A 17,923-nucleotide genomic window follows, 5' to 3' on the forward strand; every position below is an offset into this window, starting at 1 on the left:
CTTCTTTGTGAGAGAAACCCAGGCATGCTACAATTTGTCCCTTGTGATTGTTACGCAGTTTAATAACACGGCAAGTGTTTAGAAGCCTGCCTGACACATGGTTTATACTCAATGAATGTTCATTACTGTCATCACTGTTAAAACATAGCAGAAGAAATGGTCACAGTTTCACAAAAGCCTATTGGTGAAAACGAACCATAAATCGAAGCGAAACAGTGTTTTTCTGCCAAAATGAAAAAGTGAGAAGGGGGAAAAATATGAACAAATTTTTAAATACTGTGACAATCTAAAGTTAAATTGGTAGTCTCTGGATGATGAAATTATGAATGATTTAAATTTTCTTCTCTATGCTCTACAATATTCTGCAAATTTACTGAAGAAAACCTTTTTTGTGATTACTAACATAATTGGCCTTTTTCGCTTCCTCTTTATTTACCATGTTTCTATTCGTATCTTGTATTTTTCTATTTTTCTTTTTAAATGAGCTTAGCCCCAAGTTTTCTATGTTCTGTTTTCTTTTTCATACTGTACTTTTACATGTTTAAAAATTTTTATTGGAGGATAGTTGCTTTACAATGTATCACCTTTATATTTTTAATGCAATTCATACATTTAGTTCGTATTGATATTCTCTCTACAAAGAACTTAGTATGATTTACTTTACTTTCTGTAATCTTACAACAATCCCCTTCCGTCCCTCCTCCAAAAAAACACGTTAATTTCCTGTGGTTTTATTTTCTAGCACTATTTCATTCGTCATTAAAACCCACTTTTAATCTCTCTTTATCTGGCATTAATGTGTTTTATTTCTGAATTTGCTCACCTTTGTTTCTTTTACCTCAGCACTTCCTTCTAGGTTAGTTTTATTAATGAAGTGCTTCTTCATTTCTTTCAGAGTCTCTGATGACTCTTTGAATGTCTGTAAGAGTCTTTTTTTTTTTTTTTAACTCTTGCTATTGAAACATAAGGTGGCTGAAATAGTATTCTGAATTCAGGCTTATTTTCCCTTAACATTTTGCATCGACATTTCTGATGAGAAGTCTGATTACCAGTTTGATAAATGTTCATTTTAGACCATCTAGATTTTCTGAAAGTTTCTGAGGCTTTGTCTTTATTCTTGATATTCTGAAGTTTACCCATGGTTTGTCTAGTGGTTTGTATTAATAAGTTTATTTTGTTACTCTTAGTGGCCTATGTGTTTTCCAGTTATAAGAATTTTTTGATCATTATTGCCTTGTCTTCTTTCTACTTACCCTCTTTTTGCCAGTTCTTTGCTCTGTATTCTGAGTGAGTTACTCAACTTTGTCTCCTGGCTCTTTATCTGAATCTGTTACTATGAATGATAATTATTGAGTTTATTTAACAACTACTTTTATGTCCAAGATATCCAGTTAATTATTTTTCAGAATTGTATGTTATTTCTTTAGCTCTTTGATATTGAATACAATAATACTTGTTTTAAAATTATTTTCAGGATGCTCAGTTAATTCTCTGTAATTCAATTCAATTCATGAGTTTGGTGGGCTTGTTAAGTCTCTTCCATGGTGTAACTTTTTTCAGGTGTTTGGTGACTCTTGGTTGTACATGCTCATCTCCTCTGAGAGGATCTGCTCTTTATTTTGCCATGATACGTTTGTGGTTGGCATTATCTTTGCAACTTCCCATCTGTTTCCTTTCCACAGAGAGGTCCCACAGACTCAGTCTATAGATAATTTCCTTTTTATTTTCAGCATGATTCTATATTTTTAATTAAAAAAATTAAGATTTCTGTGAATTTGGTGTGGGAGTAGGAGAAGAATTTATCATGTGTTGACTAACATCCTGAGACTAAAACTGCTGACCTCTTTTTGACCTTTAGTTCCGCCTCTAGGTGTGTATCTTAAGGAAATAATCAGAGATAGGCATAAAGTATATTCCATCATTATTTATTGTATTGGAAAAGTAGAAATAATCTAAATGTCTGATATAGAGGTTGACTTAATAACTTACTACATTTTAATTATTAAAATTCTTTGGTATAATTTAACTTAATGGATTATTGACCAAAGTATATTGTACAGTCACTTAAAAGGTCATATTATAGAAAAACATTAATGATGAGAGAAAATGCAAGATATATTATCAATGAAAGATCATAAAAATTTATATATACTAAAATTCAAATTTTGTTTTTAAAGTATATATACAGAAAGAATAATAATAACTTAGCATTCATCGAGTCCTTTGTAATGTGCCAGGTATTATTCTAAGGGATAAGTCACCCTCACAATAGTCTTTTGAAGTAGTTAACATTATTGGCCCCATTTAAAAGTTTTTAAAGGTTTATGAAATGGAGATACTTTATATTAATTAACATATATTTTAAATAGGTAGTTTTGAATTTTCCTATAATATTCCTAATATTTATATTTTACATATTTTTCCAGTTAATATGTATTCTTTTTTCATGATAGTTCATGCTATTTTAAAAGATAGAGCTATTGTTACAACAACCCTCTTTTTCTGATATATTTTATTGTTTTCAAATATGCCTTTTACCATTCCTTATTGTTTTCCTTACAGAATGTTTCATGTATTCATGGACCAAAAGATGGAGTTGATTTTTGTTTTTAAAAAGATACTGTTGATGATTTGATACAACTGTACGTATTCACTTGATAAAGATTCATGGAGTGATCATTAAGTTGGACTAGTAATCATTTCGGAAAGTTTCTTCAAGCACAGTTTAAAATTCAGGTGTCAAAGAATATTCGGCTTAAAACAGTATAATGATATATTTTCTCTGAGTACTGCAAATTTCAGAGACCACAGTTGGATTCCAGTTATATTCTACAATCAAAGTGATTCAGTTCTTTGATACAGTTAATTTTGAAGAATTTGATGTTTGTAAACAGCACCAAAAGATGGGAGAAAAAAATGGTAGGTTGAAAAACCATTGTTAAACTTTATGTTTAAAAGTATATAGACTTCTTAATGAAGTTGAATTGTCGAATTTTCAAGTTTTTTCATTGCATGTGACTTCCCTGAATTACAATTAAGGATTTACTCTCATGGAACAACAGTTTTGACTTTTTATAATTAATTGTGTATCTGTAATGCTTAGTCAGTACTTAAATGTACTTTTAAAAAATATACTTTATTTTTTTAGAAAACTTTAAACTTTACAGAAAAATTGAAAGGCTGGTACAGAGTTCCATGCACCCAGTTCTGCCTATGATTAAAATCTAACATTTGCCTGATACATTTGTTACAGTTATTGTTACTGACACATTATTGTTAACTAAAGTTCATAATTTATTCTTATTTCCTTACATGATGTCTTTTTCTATTCCAGGGTCCCATTCAGGATACCACATTACATTTACTTGTCATGTCTCCTTAGGGTCCTCTTGGATATAACAGTTTCTCAGACATTTCTTGTTTTTGTAAGATTTTGTATCCAAGTGTCTTAGAAGATGCTCCTCTATTGGAATTATTGAGTGATATTTTTTTTTTCTCATGATTAGACCTGGGGTTGTTTATTTGGGGGAGGAAGACCATAGAGGTAAAGTGTCATTTTTTACCAAATGATGTCAAGGGTACATGTTATCAACATGATTTCTTGTCTGTTGATGTTGATCCTGGCTGAATTGTGTTCAGTGATTTCTCCACTGTAAATTACTGCTCTCTTTCCCTTCCGTTTCCCTACTTACTCTTTGACAGGAAATCACTATGTGCAGCCCATACTTAAAGAGCGGAAAGTCATACTCCTCTTTGAGAGCAGGATACTCACACTATTATTCAAAATTCTTCTACAAGGGAGATTGGTCTCCTCTCCCCAATATATGTATTTATTCAGTCATGTATTTATATCAGTATAGATTCGTGAATACATATTTTATATTTTGGGTTATAATCCAGTACTTTTTTATTTTGTTATTCAAATTATCCCAGGATTGGGCATTTGGAGCTCTTTCAGTCAGTCTCCTCCCCCTTTGACATACTCCATCAGTGCAGGTGGTTTTTGTTTTGTTCTTTGTTTTTGGTTTTTAGCACTTTCTTATTTTCTGGTACTAAAAGATGCTCCAAGTTAATCTCGTATTTCCTGCCATCCTCCTAGAATGAGCCATTTCTTGAATGAGCCTACCAGGTTCCTTTTATTGCAGAATGGTATTACCAACCAAGATCTGGGCAGTAGGTGTGTTTGTTGCTCTTGGGGTGTCTTGATTATAGGCCCTCTCAACTGACAGAGCAAGATATATATAAATTGTATTTATACGTATCTATAAATATTTCTGTATGTAACCATCTCTAACTATATTAAGTTAAACATGAGTTTATACTCATGTTTCTGGCTCTAATCCATTACCACATGGGTATGCTAACCTAGTCTCCTTGCTTATCTGTAAATTCCCATTATCTGTTATCCACGTATTTATTTGCTTAATTCCAATACATATGTATAGCAGTATCAGAAGTATAAACTCATTCAGAGGTGGGAAACCTCAGTGCTTGCGCAAGTTCCTTTTGCCTGTAGTTTTACAGAGTCCACTTATTTCCAAAGTTGTTTCAATCCGCATCTTTTCCACCCAGCCCTTCAGCAAAGTTGTGTATACATGCTTTCCTGGGATCCCTGATCTCTTAAATGATATTGCGTACATTAAGCTTCCCTCTTTGTGCTTTCAAGTACTGTGGGTTTTGATGAATGCATAATGTTACGTATACACCATTACAGTATCATACAGAATAGTTTCACCACCTTTTAACATGTGTGTAATAGGTGAATTGTTAAACAGATTGTAGTACCTATTTCACTGGACAGTTATCTAGGCCAGTGGTTTTAAGCCTTCTTTTGGTTTCAGAGTATAAAGAGTATAAAGCCTACTTTATGCTCTTCAAAGTATTTAAAACCCTCAATAGCTTTTGTTTATGTGGTTCATATCTGTTCATATTTACTATATTAAGAAATTGAGAAGCTTCAAAAATGGTAATTGATCTATATTTTTAAAATAATAAACCCAACATGTTAATATAAATTACGTGAGAGAGAACTATTTTCTGAAACAAAAAAATTAGAAAACCACTGTTTTTTATTTTTACAAATCTCTTTGATAGTTGGCTTAATAGAAGAGAGATTCTCATATCTGCTTCTGCCTTCAGTCTGTTGTGAAATGAGGCTTCAGTGTAAATGTATAAAGAAAATGAAGCTTCACACAGACAAGAAGTTGGAAAAAGGAAGAATATTTTAATAGCCTCTCAGATAATCGTGGAAATTTTTATTTGATACAACTACAAAACTCAAAAAGTAGTCATTCCTTCAAGATTAGTTATAGTGTGGAATCTGAATTCATATCAGTGAGTTTTCTTTACACTGTTACGTTAAAATCCATTGATTTGCCTTGCACTTTGAATGGGTCTCTTACACAGGCATGATTTTATAACATCATGCATTGGCCACTTGGAAAACATTGGTGCAATGAATTATGCAGATTTTTCTAAATGTTGACACATTTAATCACAGTATTTTAAAATTACATTTGTTAATATCGCTATCAGTCATCTAAAATTGATGAATTAGTGAGAACCTTTCAAACTTACCATGGCAGATGCAAGTTTTCTAAATTTTCAATTTTAATTTGGTAGCTTGAATTTTATCATTAGCAATGACTGCAGTTAGTTTTGTCCTTCAAGTTTGAGAAAATGTGTACCAAACACCCAGCCAGAAAACCATAATTTTTATTAGTGTTTCTTTTAAGTAAAAATGGTTTTCCATGGTCATGAGAAGCGCTGGGCTGGAGGAAGCACAAGCTGGAATCAAGATTGCCAGGAGAAATATCAATAACCTCAGATATGCAGATGACACCACCCTTATGGCAGAAAGTGAAGAATTAAAGAGCCTATTGAGGAAAGTGAAAGGAGAGTGAAAAAGCTGGCTTAAAGCTCAACATTCAGAAAACGAAGATCATGGCATCTGGTCCCATCACTTCATGGGAAATAGATGGGGACACAGTGGCTAACTTTATTTTTCTGGGCTCCCAAATCACTGCAGATGGTGATTGCAGCCATGAAATTAAAAGACACTTACTCCTTGGAAGGAAAGTTATGACCAACCTAGACAGCATATTAAAAAGCAGAGACATTACTTTGCCAACAAAGGTCCGTCTAGTCAAGGGTATGGTTTTTCCAGTGGTCATGTATGGATGTGAGAGTTGGACTGTGAAGAAGGCTGAGCACCGAAGAATTGATGCTTTTGAACTGTGGTGTTGGAGAAGACTCTCGAGAGTCCTTTGGACTGCAAGGAGATCCAACCAGTCCATCCTAAAGGAGATCAGTCGTGGGTGTTCATTGGAAGGACTGATGTTGAAGCTGAAATTCCAGTACTTTGGCCCCTGATGTGAAGAGCTGACTCATTTGAAAAGACCCTGATGCTGGGAAAGATTGAGGGCAGGAGGAGAAGGGGACGACAGAGGATGAGATGGTTGGATGGCATCATTGACTCAATGGACATGGGTTTGGGTGAACTCCAGGAGTTGGTGATGGCAGGGAGGCCTGGCGTGCTGCGATTCATGGGGTTGCAAAGAGTCAGGCATGGCTGAGCAACTGAACTGATGGGAGGATAAGAAAGCTAGTTTATCTTACAACTCAAAACGGTCTCACTAGTGGTTTTCCTTGAAAGAGCCATTGTACTGTGGTAATTATTTATGTTGCCTTATCAAGAACCCTAAGTGAAATTGGTGGTAAACAATACAATGGCTAACTGGTAGTTTGGTGCAACTGCCTTGATTCACACTAAGGCTCCAGCACTTTTATTCACCAGAGCTTTTGAACCATCAGCTAATGTCAATATAGGGAAGAAAAAGCAAATAATATATTACTGTTAAAATACTTTGACCTAGTGTATTGTCTGAAAAGATTTGTGCTATGCTGTGCTTAGTCACTCAGTCGTGTCCGACTCTTTTGACCCATGGACTATAGTCCGCCAGGCTTCTCTATTCATGGGGATTCTCTAGGCAAGAATACTGGAGTGGGTTGCCATTCCTTCTCCAGGGGATCTTCCCCACCCAGGGATCAAACCCAGGTGCCCCGCATCGCAGGTAGATTCTTTACCATCTGAGCCACCAAGGAAGCCCCAACATCCAAGAATTCATAAACTATACTTGGCTGATAACAGGCTCAAAGGTGTCTTAGAGATTCTCTGGACCACTGCCCTGAAGCTCTTCAAGGAATGGATGGAGAAAGATAAATACATACATATACATGTACCTAGGTCATTATCAGTGTATTTAGTAAGCAGTCTATAAATATTCATCTACTAAATGAGCTCAGGTCAACATGATTCATGACTGTTGCCTATTTACAAAGACTCTATCTCATGTGAGATTGGAAGACATATAGTATAACTATAGTTGTCTTCCTTCTTTGCAAAGGTGCCGTACCTCTTGCTTCATGATTATGTTCTTGCAATAAATCTTAAATCTAGCTGAATAATGGAGCAAGCTTGGATAGACAGTGGAGTTGTAAGATGATATTCTTCATTTCTAGAGGCAAGTAGCAGCAGTATTAGTTTACTGATTTGAGTTTCAACTCAAGTATCTGGTGCTATATTCCTTCTCAGTCTCCATGATTCCTTTTTCTTATTCGCATCACTTACATGTTGATGTTTTACAGAAAACCCTTCTCATTCTACGCATTCTCTCTAATCACATCTCCTCTGTGGCTTCAATCAAGAATTTTTGTATCATTGACTCCAAAATTAACTTGTCTATCTGGACCAGATCTTCCTCTGGAACCTGTGTATCCACTTTGCCTGTGCTGCTTGAATTTCCCACTTGTTGCTCTACCTTTATTCACTGTTACAAATAATACCAGTATTATACATGTGGTTGACCAAATCAGGAACAGAAATCAGTCTTGACTCCCTTTTCCCACTGCCCCATGAGTGATACTTTTAAAAACAAATTAATGACATAACGATAAGCTGCTTAAGCCTCTCAAGTGGCTCTCCGTTGCCTTCCATATAAAAATAAGGTTGCTTAGTTTGGCACACAAGGCCCTCCGTGTCACAGCCCCTACCTTTCTCTAAAACATTTCTCATCCCTTTTGCCTTTTCACATTGTGTGTGTTTTTTCTTTTTTTCAAGTGTTGAAACGTTTGTCTGAACTGTGCTTTGGGGAATTAAAAGTAGGCTTAGTCTTGTGTAGTACACAATAGGCCAGAGAGGTAACAGGGAAGCAGTGCTCCTCCTGAGGCTGCTGGAGAGCAGCCGCTTCGTTAGCCAGAGGTCCCCTTGGGGTAAGATGACTGCCAGGGAGAGTAGAGACTGAAGAATTCCCCACCGTTACTAACTGGGAGGTTCTGGGTTTAATTTTTATGAAGGAAAATGTATTTTTTGGTGAACTTACTGTGCTGTCTGCTCATTAATCCTCCCAGTGGCTTCTCAAGTGACCTGTCTTCAGTGCATTTCCTCCTTTGCTTAAGGCCCTATTCATTTTAAGCATTGTATGCATTAATGTTACCTATTTTAGAAATAATTTGTGTTTAACATTTTGGGTATTTTTGTTACTTTGAAACATGGTGTGAGATTTGACTTTTGTCAGTTTATTTTCATTGCATTTCTCATATTTCTGTTTTCAACTGTGAAAGGATGGAAATTTTTGATTACAGTGTTAGTTTGCTGAGCATCTGAAATGTTAGTTTATCTATATAACTTTATAAAAGCTTTAAACATTATTTTGCCTCATGTCACTGTGAACAAAAAATATTGCCTGCCACTTCAGAAAATAGTGCTGCCTGCCCTCAAGCCAACATCTGCATCCACCCCCAGTGGCACTCCCTGAGGAGAACTGAAAAGGTAGAGAAATTAGGGACTGACCGCAGATAGTTAAGATGCATATCCAAAGAATAATTTCAGCGAGCCCAGACTCTTGTATCTCCCTAGACATAAAAAAGCACTAACATGGTTAAATTGAGACATCTGTTCTTTGTGATTGGCAGTAATCATTCAATCTTTAATTACATGTTTTATTTTTTCCTCTCAGCAAAAACTGTTTATCCTGACTCCTCCCTTACCTCTTGGGAGCCGTTTCTCAGAGCTATCTCAGAGGCTCTCTCCCAGACTGTAGTCCTCAGTAGATCCCCAAATAAAACATAATTTTCAGCTTTTAGATGGTTTTTCTTCAGTCAACATAACCATTAAAAAGTTGGTAGCAAAGATTTTTAAAAGCATTAGTGTTAGATATTTCATTATTTCAACGGTTGTTGAGATGTTTCATTCTGAAATCATCCACTTGATACTCATTGGAGGTTATGTCCTTGAAAAATTTTAAATGTATAGTTGTCCATAAGTACGCCCACTTCCACCCCAGAATGAAGTCATTCCTTCTGTTTTCCAGTCAAGAAATAGTTTCACTAAAGTTTTCAACACTTTTTTTTTTTAGTTAGCAGAAATAAGGGAGATGCCTAGGTCATCTTTGTTTTTCATTCTTTCTAAAGAGACAGTGACCAAGGACTCCAGTGGTTAGGCCTCCACACTTCCACAGCCAAGGACCCGGGTTCAGTCCCTGGTCAGGGAGCTAAGATCATGTGGCCGAAAGAGAAAAGAAGAAACAGTGACAAAAATCTTTTTCCTGAAGGAAAGTAATAGCCCAATTAAATCTTGATTTTATTTAGAAACTTAAGTGGATTTTTAATAGCATGTTCCTTAGGAAAGTTACAGTCTATGTCTGTTGAGCTCTTAGGCTATTCACTTATTTTTTCTTTAGGTGATGCAAAAACTTTCTGGATGGATCTGGAAGATGATGGGAAAGTGGATTTCATATTTGAACAAGTGCAAAATGTGCTGCAGTCACTGAAACAAAAGATCAAAGATGGGTCTGCCACAAATAAAGGTATGAAGCCATAAAAACTTTCAACACATTTAATGCTAAATATTGCCCACTGGCAATACAGTTTAGTTCTAATTCCAGTATTGCTATTTGTTTTAAAAGTCAAGATATTTTCTTTTGTTTTCTAAGAACCTGACATCAGTTCTGTTTGCTTTTTTTGTGTATATGCTCTGTTTCTATAAAAACTCATTTTTATCATACTATGAACATTTGTAAAAGTGGCTGAAGATGATTATTTTGAATAATAAATAAATTATGAATAAATAAATCTCCTTATCTCAGGCTACTTTTCTCTCCCTCATTGTACCTTTATGCAGGGTGGAGGGGGTGTATTACAAAACTAGTATGTGCTCCTTGTAGAACATTTGGTACATACAGTAAAATATAACAGATTATCCATCACCCAGTCTTTCAGAGACAGCTTAGATGTATATGGATATGTTTTGCCTGCTTTAAACAGAATTTGCCTTAGTAGTCTTCAGAAAGCAAATCTTGTGTTTTACATAGGCAGTCAGTTCAGTCATCCACGTTTTTATTTTTTCTGTTTCTTTGTCTTCAGCCCAGGTAGTTGTAGAATATAGACTTTTATATGGAAACTTCCTTCATTACATCAGAATATATGATTTTCAAGCAAAATTTCCCCCCTCCTATTCTTTGTTTTCCCCAGGATATTCTTAATTCTTTTTGGATATTCTATGACATTAATCTGTTGTGTGTTTGTCTGCAAAATTAATACTGTCTTTCATTTTAATATTCTCATTCCTTCATGAATCTGATATATGTAGGTTTGAATTCACTTCTACCTCTTCCTATCTGATTGATCTGAAGTAAACAGCTTAACCTATAAGCTTCAATTTCTTTGTCTTTAAAGTAGATACTCATAAAAACCTCTCAGAGGAGTTACAAAGATTGAAGGAGATGAAGTATGTATCAGTGAATTGCATAGCACAGTAGCTGACATCTTGAATAAGGTTATGCTGTTGCTGATTGTTTTCATTCTTTTTTCCCTTCCTTAACAGAATACATCCAAGCAATGATTCTAGTAAAAGATGCAACTATAAACCACAATTCAGCATTGGTAAAGGGTATGTACATTTCTAATCCTAACCTAGAATATTCTCTGCTGTTTTCTTGCTTTGAAGCAAGCCAGCCTTAATTATGTTGCGTTAAGCAAAGACAGTTTAAAATAAAACTGCAAGATCCATATAGGTAAGTTATGGAAATCAGTGTTCCTAGTCAATGAAAAGTCCTGCCCATCCAGAGATAGGAAATGCACACCCTGTTAAACCTCTCAGGAAGAACAAATGTATCTCTTCTTCAAAAAAGGTTCTCCTATAAGAAGCACAAACAGAATTCCAAGACTCCAAACCACTGTAAACCTGCTTTGTGTAAAGAACAATGCTACAAAGATATATTTTGGTATAGATAAATTGATGGAAACTTTTTTCATTTCTAGATTATTATTAGAACATCAGTGTATCAACTTTAAAGGAATTGAACAAAGATAATGTACTAGGATTAGAAAAAGAAAAATTGAGAAGTTATTTTAGGTAAACAACAAGGTCCTACTGTATAGTACAGGGAACTATGTTCAATATGCTATAATAGTCCATAATTGAGAAGAATATGAAGAAGACCATATGTGTGTGTGTGTATATATAACTGAATCGCATTGCTATATAACAAACACAACACTGTCAATCAATTATCCTTCAATTAAAAAACTTTTCTTTATTAAAAAGTTATCAGAATCAATAGCCTATAAATGTTAGACTATCACCAATTTGCTAAAGTGCTGAAGTACATTTTCTAAATTTTAGTTAATGCTGCCATATATTTTCAACAGATTGTAATCATTTTAACTGTCATAATTTGGAGCCTTAGAGTTTTAAATCTTTGAAAATATGGTTTAACATCATCAGTTTATTTTATTTATTTTTTTAAAATATAAATTTATTTATTTTAATTGGAGGCTAATTACTTTACAATATTGTATTGGTTTTGCCATACATCAGCATGAATCCGCCACAGGTGTACACTTGTTCCTCATCCTGAACCCCCCTCCTACCTCCCTCCCCATGCCATACCTCTGGGTCATCCCAGTGCACCAGCCCCAAGCATCCTGTATCATGCATCGAGCCTGGACTGGCGATTCGTTTCACATATGATATTATACATGTTTCAATGCCATTCTCCCAAATCAGCCCACCCTTGCCCTCTCCCACAGAGTCCAAAAGACTGGTCTCTTTTGCTGTCTCATACAGGGTTATCGTTACCATCTTTATTAATTCCATATATATGGGGTACTGTATTGGTGTTTCTCTTTCTGGCTTACTTCACTCTGTATAATAGGCTCCAGTTTCATCCACCTCATTAGAACTGATTCAAATGTATCCTTTTTAATGGCTGAGTAATACTCCATTGTGTATATGCATCAGTTTATTTTAAAGAAAGGTTTTATTTTTCAGAAATGTTTTCAGTTTCAGTCGCTAACGTAAAGTTTTAGAAGAGAGAACATTCTTTCAAGAAAACAGTCTTTCTCCCAGTAGCCTACAGTAGCACTTAGAATCAAGATACCTTAAGGGTTAGATTAGTTTTCTAAGAGAGAAGCCTATAAGTGCAAGAGGTGGTAAGAAGAAATAATTCTAAACAGCTTTTTTCTTTCTAAATAATCTTTCCCAGTAAAAGAAAGTAAGTTGGGTTTTTGTCTTGGTTCTTTTAAAGTAGTGATTTCATTAGTAGAAATGCAGAGTATTCTAGTTTCACATTTTTATATGTTTATCTGAAGTGTAATAAATTTATCAAAATAGAAGTATATGTTTGCTAGTGGTAGAGCTAGCAAATGTTTTTAAAGTAATCAGGGAATTATGTTGTGACATTGGTAGCAAATGTAGGGATTAAACACTTCATAGTACTCTTGCCTGGAAAATCCCATGGATGGAGGAGCCTGGTGGGCTGCAGTCCATGGAGTCGCTAAGAGTCAGACACGACTGAGTGACTTCACTTGCACTTTTCACTTTCATGCATTGGAGAAGGAAATGGCAACCCACTCCAGTGTTCTTGCTTGGAGAATCCCAGGAACGGGGGAGCCTGGTGGGGTGCCGTCTGTGGGGTCGCACAGAGTCAGACACGACTGAAGCGGCTTAGCAGCAGCAGCAGCAGTAACTTTATTAAACTTTAGGTTTCATATTAGTATTTATTTTTAAAGGAATACTAAGACTGGGAGAAACAAAAGGACTTGGTGTTGAGGTCAAAACAAGCCATCCCAGATCCAGCCTGAATTCGCTAAACCACTAATTCACGTTTGATTTTTCTTTGCTTGTGTATAATTCTAGAAATATTTGCTGTATCCCTATACAAAGAACTGGATACTGTTTTCTTGAAAGAAATTATTATTACTCCTTTCTCCTCTTATCTAATGGTTGATATAAAATCTCCATGTGTTTTAGTAAATCTTGTTTCCGACTCTGCTTATACACCTTTGTTATATTTGTGTCTGTTACTATGGCGTTATATGGCTCATTCAAAGAAATTTGCTGGGAAAAATCAGAAATTCTTAATTTGAAAAACTTACTTTTTTTTTTTAAAGGCTGTGCCATATGGCATTGGGTTATTACTTCCCCAACCAGGGATTGAACTTTTGCTCCCTACTACGTTGGGAGCACAGTCTTAACCACTGGCTGAAACTAATTGTTAATCAGTTATTGTAGCTCTCTTCATCTTTCAGATTTTAAACCTTCTTTCTTTACCTCAATAACTAAAGAGGGATATTTGCTTTCCAGTTAGCCAAGGATGACCTTGGATTAGGGCTTCCCATGTGGCACTAATGGTAAAGAACCTGCTTCCCAATGCAGGAAACATGAGACGCAGGTTCGATCCCTGGGTCAGGAATATCCCCTGGAGTAGAGCATGGCAAATATTGTCGTATTCATCTCCAGTATTCTTGCCTGGAGAATCCCCTGGACAGAGGACCCTGGTGGCCTAAGGACACAAAAAGCTGGACATGACTGAAGCGATGCATTTGTCTGCACACATGACCCTGGATTATAACTTAAACTATTCCTTTATTTTCTTAAACTTTTTTTTTCTGTTTAATAAGACTGGTCTACACTAAAGGACCAATGCAAGTTAATAATAAGGCAGGAAGAGAATCACTTTTTTATTAAGGTCCACCACTGCATAGGAAAAAGCATGATTAAAAACAATTTTTTTAAAAACAGATTACTCTGCATATTCACTTTTTTTTTTTCCAAAATAAGAGCAGGAAATCTATAACTTTTTTTCATTAACTGCATAGCTTATTTGTATAGTGAAGTTATGTTACAGAGTAAGAATAGGTGAAGTTGGAAAACACAGAGACAAGAATGAACCAGGGACATCCTGGTTCAAGATGAAATTAAGTGCAGAAAGATATAGGGGAAACTAAGAGAACTATGAAGGAACAAATGAAAAGACAAAAAGAGCAACCCAAATACTTTTCCCTCTACAAAAATAGAAAGTAATAGAATAACGAGAAAGCAAGAGAAATGTGAAGGCTTCCCATTTTGCGACCTTAATAGAGTCTCTGAGAGTTACACTATTTTTTCTGTAAAATACAAGCAGAAATAGGGATACTTGATGTTTGCTTTAAAGGATGATTAAAATTCAGATAAAGTTTGGGCCAAATTAGAATTTCTGCAGTAGAAATTTCTTCTACATCTCATTTTATCCTATCTTATTTTCTTAATATTTTTGAAAATGTTGATAGCTAATTTTTGCCTCAATTTTGAAACCTTAATGGTTTCAGATTTAAGGGCTTCTTATATCTCTAGTCAATAAAGTTATTATTTAGATATTACAGTGACTCATTTTTAACTTGTTTGTAATTTTTTCATGTAGATCATACATCTGTGACCCAGAATGCAGAAGAAAACAAATTAAGTTCATTGCCCTCCACATCATATGAAGATGTCTTTCCAAAAGACTGCACCTATCTGTATGTATAGAAGTTAAATTTATTTATGTTGTTAGTGCTTTTGCTCCCAGAAAGCGATTTATTATTGTTAATCATTTGACGTAAGAGTAGATAAAATATATTAAAAAAGGATTCTTTCCCCATGAAAAGTTTTTTTTTTTAAATCTTCTTTATTTTGTATTGGAGTATAGCTGATTAACAATGCTGTGATAGTTTCAGGTGGACGGCAAAGGTACTCAGCCATACATATACATGTATCCATTCTCCCCCAAACTCCCTCCCATCCAGACTTCCATATAACATTGAGCAGAGTTCCCTGTGCTTTACAGTAGGTCCTTGTTGGTTATCCATTTTAAATATAGCAGTGTATAGCTGTCCATCCCAAACTCTCTAACTATCCATTTCCCCTGCCCTTCCTGAAAAATTTTAAAAGTTGTATATTTTATGTAGCTTAATAATTCTCTACATAGGTTATTTGTTAAATCTGTAAGTAATAAAATCTTTTAATAAACTTTAGAACTAAGGATACCCCAGATAAAATTTTTTCTCTTGAATATATGCTGAGTTAATCCCTTCATAACAAAGAACTTCTTGAATCATCAGTATTTCATATTCCCTTTCCCCAAAAATAGGGGAAATAAATTGATGACATTTTGTAGAAAAGAATGCCACAGAACCCAGCTTGAAACATAATTTATTTGTTTTAAAGTTCAAAATCAAGTTGAAAAGGGAAATGAAACACTCAGTTTACTGGTTATCCAACACTAGTGGAATTGCTCAGTTGTGTCCGACTCTTTGCGACCCCATGGACTGTAGCCTACCAGGCTCCTCCATCCATGGAGTTTTCCAGACAAGAGTACTGGAGTGGGTTGCCATTTCCTTCTCTAGGGGATCTTCCCAACCCAAGAATAAAACCCAGGTCTCCTGCATTGCAGACAGACACTTTACCCTCTCAGCCACACTGTAGCTATGTAAATCACTCAAGAGTAAATTAGTCTAGAACAAAACAAAGAACAAAGCTATGAGAGCTTAAGAGAATTTATTTCAGTAAGTACTGAATGAAACCAAAGGTATATATATCCCAGGTAGACAAATAGTGTTCATAGCTCAGAATATACTATAATGCTTTGTAAGAAAAAGTGGTAGAAAGGAACTTGGCATTTAATAATAAGGAAAGAGTAATTCCAGGCACAGTCTTTAAAAAAGAAGGAAATACTGAATACCAAAGTAAACAAATAAATCAAAAACTTATTAAAGTGGACTAGGCTAAGAAGATAGAAGTTAAATGGAAAAACAAAGAAAAATGGAAGAACAAAGCAAAAAATGCATTATAGACTATATTTTTACTATGGAATGTACCCCCAGTATTATTCAAAAACTACTAAAATAGATTGAAATTATTTAAGGGAAAACATAACCTTACCTCTTTTTTTTTGTTGTTCCTTCCATCATTTTTAATGTATTAGGTGCTATTGCATTGTAGTCCATGGATATGATAGATTTGCATTGATCTTTTAGCTGCATTCTCATTCAATATTTTTTACTATCTTTTTGAGAGTTTTTAAGATTGAAACATATAAAAGAATATAGCAAAAACTATACTAACACCACCCAAAACTAACAGCTATTAACATTTCATTGTATTTGCTTCCAGTGTCTTTTTTTAAAAGAAAACAAAACACTGTAGTCTCTTTTGAGCCATATCTAACTTCTCACCCTGTTCTCCTCTCTGCCTTTCTAAGAGCAGTCACTGTCATCAGTTATTTCTCTAGTTCATTTTTAAAATATTTACATAGCCATAAGTAATATTTAGTGCTATTACTTACAGTTTTTAAATTTTACATAAATATTCATATATGTACCTTCTTACTTTACTCAGCATTAGTTTGAGATCTAATCATGTTGCTTGCTGTGTTATAGATCTGTTTCATTCCCTTTAACTGTTGTTTGGATTTCCATAATGTGAAAATGCATTTTATTTGTTCATCCCTTTAAGGATGGATAGATCATTCCAAATATTACCTAATGTAAATAGTAGTACAGTGATCAGTTTTACCCCAAACTTTCTTTTAAGGAAGTATTCATTGTGAAAGTTGCTATTAAGGAACTCAAAGGTATAGTCTGGAATCTATAAGATTACCCAAAATGTAGAAGAAAAGGGCAAACGGATGAGAAAAAGAAGAGAATGATGAATAGTGTTCTTAAAAAAGAAACCATTACCAGAAAACCAATGATTTTAATGAACACTATAGAAATATTTTCTGGATTATCCATGTTATTATGTTTTTTAGAAATGTTAAGAGTTTCAAGCTAAGACGATAGAGTTAGGGCCACCGTGCTGCTGCTCATAGCTCCAGTGAAGGAAATCACAGTATCTAAACTAGGCTTCAGGATGGTTCCAGCAACTAGAAAATGAAAATACATGCTTTTCATTTAAAAATTTGTTATTTAGGGAATTCCCTGATCGTCCAGTGATTAAGACTCCATGTTCTCAGTGCAGGGGACATGGGTTCTTTCCGTGATCGGGGAACTGAGATCTACATGCCATACAGCATGGCCAGAAGAAAAATGAGTCTAGAAAATAAGAGAACATTTTTCTGTATTTATAAAAACTTGAGATATTAAGCTAGTAAGTCAAAGTTAAGTGAAAGGACTCTTGACAGTATTCAGTAAAAGACTCTAGAACAATTGGATATCATTTGGAGAATTTAAGTTAGATATTCATGTTACATCAATATAAACTCCAGATGAAATTGAACTCTCAAACCCAAAAAATTAATTAGAAAATTAGAACCCTTAAAATCAGAAAAATAAAAGATGTCTTTCTATAACATTATTTAACATGGCATTATTCATAATATCATTTATACTTTATTATAAATACTTAATTCTCTGCCTCGAATGTAAGTTCCTTGATTACAGAGCTCTCATCTTTGTTTTCATAGCACCTGGCACATAGCAGGCATTCAAGGAATCTTTGATGCCCTTGCAGCCCTACCTCCCAGCCTCCAGGGAGGGGAGAAAGGCTGCAGGTGAAGATAATCACCAGTCACAAGTGATTTAATCTTTCATGCTTAAGCAGTTAAACTACTATAAAAAACAACAG

General features: G+C 34.8%; 1 protein-coding gene across 2 annotated transcripts in view; it reads left to right on the forward strand.

Moving 5' to 3' along the window:
• Positions 1-2,818: 2,818 nt before the first annotated feature.
• Positions 2,819-17,923, forward strand: part of SETDB2 (SET domain bifurcated histone lysine methyltransferase 2) — a 34,857-nt gene continuing 19,752 nt past the window's right edge. For both annotated transcript variants that reach the window (XM_068984631.1, XM_068984632.1), the window contains exons 1-4: positions 2,819-2,919; positions 9,741-9,866; positions 10,883-10,948; positions 14,742-14,838. In XM_068984631.1, the coding sequence (XP_068840732.1) occupies positions 2,904-2,919; positions 9,741-9,866; positions 10,883-10,948; positions 14,742-14,838 (305 nt within the window). In that variant the 5' untranslated portion in view covers positions 2,819-2,903. The remainder of the gene's footprint in view (positions 2,920-9,740; positions 9,867-10,882; positions 10,949-14,741; positions 14,839-17,923) is intronic.

The sequence above is a fragment of the Capricornis sumatraensis genome, chromosome 12, assembly GCF_032405125.1.
Source record: "Capricornis sumatraensis isolate serow.1 chromosome 12, serow.2, whole genome shotgun sequence".
Lineage (NCBI taxonomy): Eukaryota > Metazoa > Chordata > Mammalia > Artiodactyla > Bovidae > Capricornis > Capricornis sumatraensis.